The sequence below is a fragment of the Podarcis vaucheri genome (genome assembly GCF_965113315.1).
Source record: "Podarcis vaucheri genome assembly, chromosome: 6".
In the NCBI taxonomy this organism is placed as follows: domain Eukaryota; kingdom Metazoa; phylum Chordata; class Lepidosauria; order Squamata; family Lacertidae; genus Podarcis; species Podarcis vaucheri.
This window is the reverse complement of record NC_138764.1, coordinates 30,319,975-30,330,294: the sequence shown is the minus strand read 5'-3', so window position 1 is coordinate 30,330,294 and position 10,320 is coordinate 30,319,975. Positions and strand designations below refer to the sequence as shown.

Genomic DNA, 10,320 nt, shown 5'->3' with positions numbered 1-10,320 from the left:
AGTCCTGAAAGCCTAGCTGTTCATGGAAATGTTATTTAATATGCAGTGTGCAGTTGACACCATAAGATTCTAAAACAAGTGCATATATTCAAAATTAAATAATTGAATAGTTGTCATCTTTTTAAGTGTTTGGGGTGAGAGTGAGCTCCAGATAACAAGCCTGTGATGAAGCATTTTAAACGCTTTAAGATGAGAATGATCCTTAATGCAGCTTGTCAGGGCTCCAAAATACAAAACCACAAGAGTTCTCTGTGTATAGCAAGTTCTGCTTGTCACACTACTAGTCATTATGTTTTAAGAGAAGGAAATGGTTAAGTGGAAGGGTAAGATTGCAGAACTCTGCATATGGCAACTTTGGAAGGTTGCACAAAGCTTTTGCATAACAGTTTAAAGGGAACTTCTCCTAGTATGATCTTCTTTCCATAGGGTTCAGTGAACCAGGTTACATTGTTGACATGGTTGGTTTTCATAATTTGTGACCGCTTCTCAGTGTGTATTATCATGTAGTATCATGCATGTTGCTTTAAAACAAAGACTAAGTAGTTGCAGGTATGTTTATATGAAATGCTATGGGGAAGTGGTCAGTTATCTGGCTTGGTCCTGCTTAAAACTATTGACTGTAAAAGGTCTGGAATTCAGATTTAACCCTAATTTCTTGTTTAATTATTTCTCCAGTAATTAATGAAAGTCATTTGTGAATCCAAACTGATAGGTGTTTTTCTGCCAAATCACAGTTTCAAGTATTGCTTGCTTTGTAAAGCTGTGGGAGAGGCATAGATTACAGCAAAAGTGTTTGATCAAGTTAATGTGTTTTATAATCGGCTATTGACAAACCAAATCATCTCTTCAAAAAGCAACTGAGATTTATAAATCACTTTATATTTCAAAAATAAAAAGTTGCTTTTAAAAGCAGTAGTGTATTTCATCTTGCATTTTAACAGTATTTAGGTGTTCTGGGGAGAAAATTGGATTTAATTGATTGTGACATAGAAATTGATTAATTGAAACTTGTGTAAATGAAGTCCTCAAAGATTTGGTTTAAAGATTTAAATATTACATTTTTTCTATGTGAAATACACAATTTCTTATCACTATAACTCCTTCACATTATTACCATTTTAATATTGACATGAGAATACGTTACCCATATTGTGTACCTGCTAAAACCTCCACTTTGGCCAGTGCTCATGCTTCCATGAAATATGCAATCATTGCTCTCTGCAGTTTTTCTATAGCATATATAGGGTGTGGAAATAGAGGATTTGCCTTATATATCAACTTTTTTCACAGATGCAAAATGTGAATCTGTAGTGCATACATCTTAGAATTGTAGCAGGTGAAGTAACTTGTTTTGGTGGTGAAATGCATTGAAATGTGTATTTCAGTACTAAAGATGCAGGATTTTTTAAAAAAGTAAAATACACACACACCTTTAATTCTAGTGATACTGTGCTCCCCATATCTTTGAAATCAAGTTCCTTTGTGCTTTGGTATACAGCTTCAAATCTGGAAATGGCTTGATAGGAGTAGCACATTTTAAGATAACGCAGTGTGGAATATATTTTCAAGTACATACTACTGCTACTACTAATATACTTTAGTAATTTTAAGAGTTTGTATGTGGGCTGTGTATGTTGAGTATGTGGGATTGTATTAATAGAATAACATTTTTAATATGAAAAAGGCATATTCAATAACAGCATTTAAATAATGTTGTATTCCTGTTCTCTTTTCAACTGACTCATATTTGTTTCTGTTTTTTCTTCCCTCAGGACACTATTTTGCTTGGCAGATGGACCATAAGCAACACTGAATGTTAACTCTGGAAATTTCATAAGCTCTGCAGTGGCTGGGATGTTGCGACAGAACGGTGGTGGCAACAAGCGTGGTTTAGGATTAACCAAACTGTCTACCTCCAATTTCTTCACCATCTCTAATTCAGGAACCTGGGGGATGGGGCGCAGTACCAAGAGCAGTTCTTTGAGCAGCATTAGCTCCAACTCGGACTGCTATGACAGCACTGTTGTGGACCCAGAGTACATCATGCAACTGGTGAATGATGTCAGGAAATTTGCAGATGTTCTACTTTATTTGAAAGAAGCCATTCTTTCAGAAGGTGTGTCAGCTGCTTCTCAATAACTCCCAATAGTTTGAAATGTATTTTTGTAGCTAATTTCTTACTTGCTAGCATATGAGCAAAGAAATGTTTAGAAGGAACAGTGGCTGTCTTCTCTTGAGTATATTTTGCGGTATACAGGAAGTTGTGGTTTTTACTTTGCTAACTTCCTCTGTGAAACATTGAGCAAGTTGTTTTGTAAATGGGCACGTCATAAACAAAATTAAACTTCCCTTTTTAAAAAAGAAACCTTTAAAAATTGGCATCTGGTAAAAATGGAAAAATGTTTAGACTCACAGACTTCTTTTGAGATAGATGTTTTTTTCTTGAGGGCGTAGTGGCACCATCGTTTGTTAAGCAGTGGCGAAAAGACTGGTGGCAGTGTTGTAGTAGCTTTGGATTTCCTGATTAAGCAGCAGAGGTTTGGACTAGATGGCTTGCAAAGCCCCATTGAATTCTTAGGATTCTGTTTCATACCTCTGAGCTAAATTATGCCAATCTCCCCATTGTTTTGGTGGATAGAGAAAGATACTTCCATTCTTCTTTGAATTCTGATGTAAATGGGTAAGAAGCAAGCTGATTATACTTGCTCTACTGGTGATGTACAGTAGTATGATTAAGACTAGGGAAGGGGAAACCTTTTCATCTGCAGATCCACATTTCCTTTTGGTCAGCTTTCTTGGGGCCATTTCTATTGATAGGTGGAGCAAGAGGCAAAAATGAGTGAAGCAATACTGTTGAACAGTTTGGTAGTTTCTTCGCACCCGCACATCCCCCTCCATCTAGGCAAGCAAGAAACATTATTGGAGTTCCATGAACACATTCCAGCCCTGTAAAAACACCAAATGAGGGTGCAAAACAGGGCTGGGGAGGTTTGTGTGACCTGGCGAAAGTTTTTCTTACAAAATACATTTAAAAGAAATTCATAGCCTGTTTCAGGAGAATGCTTAAACAGTTGCTCTTACTTGAAATGAGGGAAATGAGGGGGGAAATCCAACAGGAATAAATATAATTTATAATATCGCTGATGTTGAAACTTTCAAGTGGGGATACTGTTTCTTCATTGTATCCTCTGCGGAGTAAGAACTGAATCCTTCAGACAAGTACTTTTCAGTACTTAATGGAACATAATATTCATAATATAGGTAAATAAGAAGCTGGTACCAGCTAACCTGGCATGAATTCCTTTCTAGGAATATTTTCTTTCTTTCTTTGTAGTAGATTCAAAGCGAGCATTGTGCTTTATAGACCTGTACCTTAGCAGAATAAATTTCTGAGAAGATCTGCCAAATGCCCAGTGAGATTGCTTTTGAGCAACAATGATACATTTTCCTCACTTCTTATGCTGCTGTCAACAAATCAACAAGAAGTGTGCCCTTATTCTTTTGTTTGAATTCAAAAGTCCCACTTTCTTGCCAATGTATTATAGCAGTTTTGCCTCATCCAAGTGAATTAAGTATATTTATCCTTCTGCTTTTAAAATCAGAACTTTTCTAAGCTTTACATCTTAAAGGAACACAGTGCCATCATACCTATACATGGGCTTTGTTGCAGAATCAGCAAACAACTCTATGCCATTGTGCCGAGAGCAAGATCTAGATTGTTAGGCATCAGTGAGATCTAAACAAAACACTATGAGTATGAAACATGTTTCTGTGCATTAAGACTTATTTCCTAACAGTTTCCCCCCACTTTTTTAGGATGTCTGAGCTTCTGTTAATCAGCATACAGATCTCCATTTAGGAGACTTCTGTGCTTTAGGGAAAATAGTGCTGTCGAAAGGAATTCTCTGTGTTGTATCCTAAAGCAGCATTTATACCCATAACCTAGTCTGGACATAAGAGTCATGGTACTAAAATGTAAACACAGAAGATTTGTAGCCTCCTAGAAAATTTAAATGAGAAAATGCGTGCTCCTGTGCTTGTAGGTTTTTAACTGCAAGTTTGTGTCTCTGTGCCTTCATTTATGTGAAGGGCAGCTTTGGTTGTGAGCCCTACTTGTACATGCCTGTGCAGTGCCAACAGATAAATATTCCAAAACAGATTGAATTTCCTGCTTGGTCCAGTAATGGTGTGAATTTGGTTGTAAAATAAGGTGTGAAAATATTTGGATTGGAGATACTGAAATGGGGGGCTGCAAGAATTCAAAGTGAGGGTTGCTGAATGTCTTGCTTACTTCATCTTTTTGCCCCACTCCTTTGCATAACTTCCATAGACAGAAGAAGGTGATGTGGAAGTAGTGATAAATTCTGCTGGCCATTGCCTCTGAACTCATAATGTTGATGTTTGGCCTCAAATAAAGAATGCATCCTGTGCGTCCCCTCTTGAGTTTGGCTCTGGCAGATCAGTACAAATGATAGCTAGGCATTACTTAGTGAACATGGACCAAATTTTCCTAGTCACCCAAACCTTTTAGCTGTATGGCTTTTGATTTTGATGAAGTTTGAGGATTAGGTGGGAGTTCCATTCTTTCAGTAAGTACAAGTTGTCACTAAAAGGTAAAGGTACCCCTGCCCGTACGGGCCAGTCATGTCCGACTCTGGGGTTGCACGCCCATCTCGCTTAAGAGGCCGGGGGCCAGCGCTGTCCGGAGACACTTCCGGGTCACGTGGCCAGCGTGATGAAGCTGCTCTGGCAAGCCAGCACCAGCGCAGCACACGGAAACGCCGTTTACCTTCCCGCTATAAAGCGGTACCTATTTATCTACTTGCACTTAAGGGTGCTTTCAAACTGCTAGGTGGGCAGGAGCTGGGACCGAACGACGGGAGCTCACCCCGCCGCGGGGATTCGAACCGTCGACCATGCGATCGGCAAGTCCTAGGCGCTGAGGTTTTACCCACAGCGCCACCCACGTCCCAAGTGCTTATAGATCCCCATTATTGACAAACTTATACAACTCAAGAAAAAAAGAACAGGGTTTGAAGTTGGGAAATATTTCAAGTTTTGAAGGGTTCAGGCATCTGAAAGGACAAGCACCTAGGATTTTTTTTCAGCTGTACCGGGGAGTAGCCAAGCTAATTTACAACAGGTTGATAATTAAGTGGTAGATTGATGGACAATTCATCTCAGACATAGAGTTGCTTAAAGAACAACACTAGTCCCAACACTAACCTTTATCCTGCCTTCAACAGCAACCTAATGCACAATAGTTAAGCAGCTGAGGCTTTTTCTATAACTTTATCCCAATGCGAAGAAATCCTTCATCTGCTAAATTAAGGTTTTACCCACAGCGCCACCCGCATCCCTACAAGTTGTCACTACTACTGCCTAATTGCCATCCTTGGTTGTATATGTTCACACAGGCCATAGATAGGCAGAATAGGATTCTGACTCAGTTGCTTTGATATGGGCATGTTGTGGATAGTGAAAGTGAAGAATACTTTGGAGGGTGGTGTGTGTTGCCATAGACTTTACAGCCTTGCTGTTTTGTGATGTAAAATTGAGCATATGTGGTGGTCATATTTAACACATACTACATAAGGTATGATTTTGAACAATGTTGTTTGGCTTGGTGATCTATATTGTAGAGGCATGGAATTGTTTGAAACCCCACTCACTTCTTTTTCCACCATACTGATTAATGTCCAAATAGCTCAAAACCAGTTACTAATGTTGAAGTTGACATTAATAGGTGGGCTTAATAATACAAACAAGGAAATGCCAGTTTATGAATGTGGATTCATAAATGACAGTATTCCCTGAAACTTGAAATAAAATACTCCTAAATTTGTTTTAGTTGCATTTGTATCCCACCCTTCTGCCAGGAAGCTCAGAACAAGTTGTAGTTGGGTCAGGTAAATTTGGAGCAGGATATAGTTACTCTATTTGATTAAAACCATCTTATGAACTTTATAGCTAAACAGAGCTTTGCCCATATCCATGGCTAATATTCTGGTCAATTCATGTCACTGCTGCTAAATGTGAGAGCTCTTGAATATATTGAGCCGTTTGAGAAAGGAAATAATTGAGTAGTAGTGGAAGAACAGGGAGTTATTGTGCTTTTAACCATTAACCTTTAAAGATTTAATGGTTTTTAATTAAGCTTTTAATCTAGTGACATTTTCAGCTAAAACTTATATGCTGTTAGGATTTTAGTATGGAGCAGGTTAAAGCTCTTAAAGTAATTACATTGAAAGTTCCTAAAATTTTAGCATCATCTTCAGAGCATGGGGTATGCAAGTAGATTCAATTAATTTATATGCTGATCAATATGTTTCTATCGTGGTCATTTTGGCAGCATTGTGCATTTATTTGGTTAACTTAATATGCATCACTAAAAAAGGTAAAATCACTGATCACTCTGCTTCAATGTGAACTGGTATACAGCGCTAAACCAGGGTGTATTAAACTATGGTTTATCAAACCCTTATTTGTTTCTTAGTAAACAAACCGGAGTTAAGCTATCAAAAAAGCACAAACTGAAACAGTAGTTTGTTGGCTTATGAATCTTGGTTTGTTTTAATTATGGTTTTGCATAACATGAACATATAACCCTTCCTTAATAACCATGGTTTGTTTGGCCACCTGACACCCAGACACTCACCAAGGCTACAAAGGCACGTGGTAAGAGCTGCTTGGAAATAATTCAAATTTAAGAGAAACAAGCCATGGGTATTTTTTTTCATTTGCTGGAAAACTTATTGGATAAACTTGTGGTTTGTTCATGAAACCTTGGTTTGTGTTATGTGTGAACCAGGCCATTTCCGTTTAAAAAAGTACTCCTATTCTCCAGTGACTCTGTAGCCATGGCCTTGGTGATATGACCTGAAACAACCATGGCTCAGTGACAGAGCATCTGCTTTGCATGCAGAAGGACCTAGGTTCAATCTGCTGCATCACTAGGTATAGCCTGGAATGTCCCTAGTCTGAAACTATGGAGATCTGCTGGCAGTCAGCATAAACAAATCTGAACTCAGTGGATCAATAGCCTGATTCAGTATAAGACAGCTTCTAAGGATGAGGGGAAAGCCCAGGTTATCAAAACCTTTGAAGCTGTGTGGAACCTGACCTCAGGTTTTTTTGGGGGGGTTGGGTTGGCATAATTGGGCCACAATGAAGAATTAAAGCAAGGGAAAAGAAAGTCCTGATCTGTAAGTCTATATGATCATTGTTGGAGGATTCCTGCTCCCATCCCTTCTCACTATGTGCTTTTAAACTATGTGCTTTTTAAGAGTTGTTTCCTCTAGGGTGTAGTGTATGCCTGTGAATTTCCTCCACAGAAGTACCAAGCATAGTATTGCCTCTCCAAGAGAATGTAATTACAAATAAATAAGCAAATTAACACTTTTCTCACAACCAAGAACTATAAAACAATGAGGTAAAACTACAGCTCTGTAATTCATCAAATCATATTTTATGTAATGGTCACAGACGTCTAGGTTATCAGTAAACCAGACACCCACCAGTATCATCAGGACTTTTACGTGGTATGGATTGGCTGCATATCATTATAGGTGCTTCAGCTAGTATAATATCTGGAAAGCTCTCTTTAGGGGTTGATTATGCTGAGTAGGACACAGACACTGAATGACAGATACTTAGAATTCCAAATTGAAAAACAGGGTGTTGTGCAATCTAGAGTTTAGTGAATATATAAAGCTCTGAATCATAGAATTGTTGAGTTGGAAAGGACCCTGAGGGTCATTTAGTCCAACCCCCTCAATGCAGAAATCTAATCAAATCAGTGCTGGTTATGAAATTAATTCTGCGGCTCCTCTGATACATTGGATGATTATTATTGAGTAAGGACAGGGTACCACTCCAAGACTAAAATTCACCTGACCATTGGACCACTTGGTATTGTTGCATGTGCTTTCTGTATGTGTGGCTGGCTCTGTACAGCTACCATTATGTGCTTTATTAAATTTATTGAATACTGCTAGGAGTGGATAAAGTCATTTCTGCATGTGACTGAATTGCAAGAAGCAACCACAAGTTCCAATGACTCTGAAAATTGCTCCATTATGTATCCCATGAGTTCTGTCCTTCAGACCTTTTGATAACTAGTAAGTGAAGACTTCTGAATATTTCTTCAATTCCTGTAGCTCTCTTATGGTGCTTGAAGCTTTATTTCTGAAGCTTTATTTATTTTAATTTATGTCTGTGTCTTTAAGGTAACGTGGGGCATCCCACACATGCTTCCTTGACAGAGGGAAACTCCAAGCCAAAGGAATTTTATTTATATATCCAGCACCTGCAAATATGGTTACTGTACAGTGGTAACCATAAACCTAAGTTTGGTGATCAGTAGAGAGAACATCTAAATATACTTTCTTATTAGATAAACATGTTGGAAAATAACTCTGAACAGTTCTGAGAGATTGATTATGCCTCATTCCAAAATACTATCGGGCTAGACTAAGATTCTGCAATAGTGTGGCGCATACAAGGCTTGGCACAAATACCTGCACATCCTTCCCAGCAAGCCTCTGTAAAAACCCAGGCAAAATTACCTGGCAAAAGAACCTCACTGCAAGTGGAAAAAGAAACATGAGTGTCAAGCCATTGTGGCTGCTAGAAAAAATGTTTGCCAGTCAACGTTTGGGGATCTCTGGTAGGGGATTATTTGGGAATACATTTTAAGTTGATGTAGATTTAGGTAAAAATATCAGTGTTAGCCTCAAGTGTTGAAGGCCCACATTCTCCGTATTCAGATAATTTCAAGAGTATATTGAATAATATAGCTATGTTTAACTGGCTCGGATTAAATCTATGTACTATCAGAATTACCTGTGAAATCCATGCAATAAATGATAGCTTAGAGTTCCAATTAACTTTTAAGTCTAACGATCTAGCTGACTTAAATTGTGACCACCTCCCCTTCCCCCAATCGCATACTCTGCATTCCTTCTGAACAAATGTTCACTTGTTGCTATAGTGTCAAAGATCAACAGTTGGTAGGGGTATGTTTCATGAGCAAGTGTAGTTAAGCATTTAAACTCAACTCCTGTGGAACTTTTAATACATTTTTAACTTAAAATGTATTCTAGAATAGTATTATTAATGCAAGAAACTTTATGTTAGCAGTGTTTTGACTCATTCCTATTTTCAGTTTTAAAATACAGTAAATTCCCTTTACTTTTTTCAAAAGATGCATGGAAAAGCATTGAAAATTACTCTTATTCAAAATGTCATATTTTTAGCTTTCAGAATTTGTCAGATTTTTTTTAAAAATCTGAAACTGGTACACTCTGAGGCTTTTTAACAAAATGTGGCACTTGGGAGACTTCTGTAATTTAGTAAAACAATTTCCTTAGGAATATTACATACCTGTATGTATACATATATTAAAGCCTGTATTTTAAAATGCTGTTCGCCACCATTCATGCAAACAGATCTCAGGGACCTGTGTAGAACTTAGCATCTAAGGTATGTTTTATGCAGTTTTTTGAGTGAATAATTAAGGGTGGTGAGTAATCTCTCTGAAATTTGATTGTATAGCTGTTAGCATTGTCTTCAAATATAGGAACATCCTATAGGATCAGCAGGCAGGGGTGGGACTGGCGTGCGTCCTGGGGGTGTGGCGCACATCCTGTGGGTGTGGTGCCCAGTGCAGGTGGGCAGAAGCGATGGCACCCCACCGGGATCGCACTGCTGGGGGCGGTGCGCTCCCCCCCGCACTCTTCTTCCTCTGCCAGTGTATAGGAACATCCACTTAGCTTGGGTAAGCCCCTATTAAACTCAGTGAGAGGTACTTGAGTAGACTCACAGGATTTTGCTATTAGGGAAGAAGAAGGGTGAAGCAAAATGCTTTCAGGAAGAACTTTTAAGTACATGCTTATCTTGCCCATTGAAACCGGTTTGATTTGGAAGTGCTTCATTTTACTTAGATTATACCTACGAGTTTTGAATACTGGAAATTGGGTGAAATCTTCTTTGACTCTCACTCATTTTTATTACTGTCTAACATTAATTCAAAGGACATGTAATAACTTGGAACACTTCCATCTTGGTGCTCCTTCATTAAAACTATAAGTAGGTAGATCTAGTATGTGGTGTTACTGTGTACTCAACCTGACACTCACCATGCAGCTGTTTCCTCAAATTAGAAAACATTACTTGGATAAATATTTGGGCTGGCATTTCATGTCAACAGTAAGCTGAGTAGGAGATAATTTACTATATATAATTTTTGTGGCATTACATGCCTTCAAAATAGGATAAGATATAACTCATCTAGAGCACCAGTCATGACTATTCCATTCC

At 38.3% G+C, this 10,320-nt stretch overlaps 1 protein-coding gene across 2 annotated transcripts in view; it reads left to right on the top strand.

The window, feature by feature from the left end:
- Nucleotides 1–10,320, top strand: part of ARHGAP29 (Rho GTPase activating protein 29) — a 101,422-nt gene that overhangs the window by 45,348 nt on the left and 45,754 nt on the right. For both annotated transcript variants that reach the window (XM_082227719.1, XM_082227718.1), the window contains exon 2: nucleotides 1,773–2,116. In XM_082227719.1, the coding sequence (XP_082083845.1) occupies nucleotides 1,855–2,116 (262 nt within the window). In that variant the 5' untranslated portion in view covers nucleotides 1,773–1,854. The remainder of the gene's footprint in view (nucleotides 1–1,772; nucleotides 2,117–10,320) is intronic.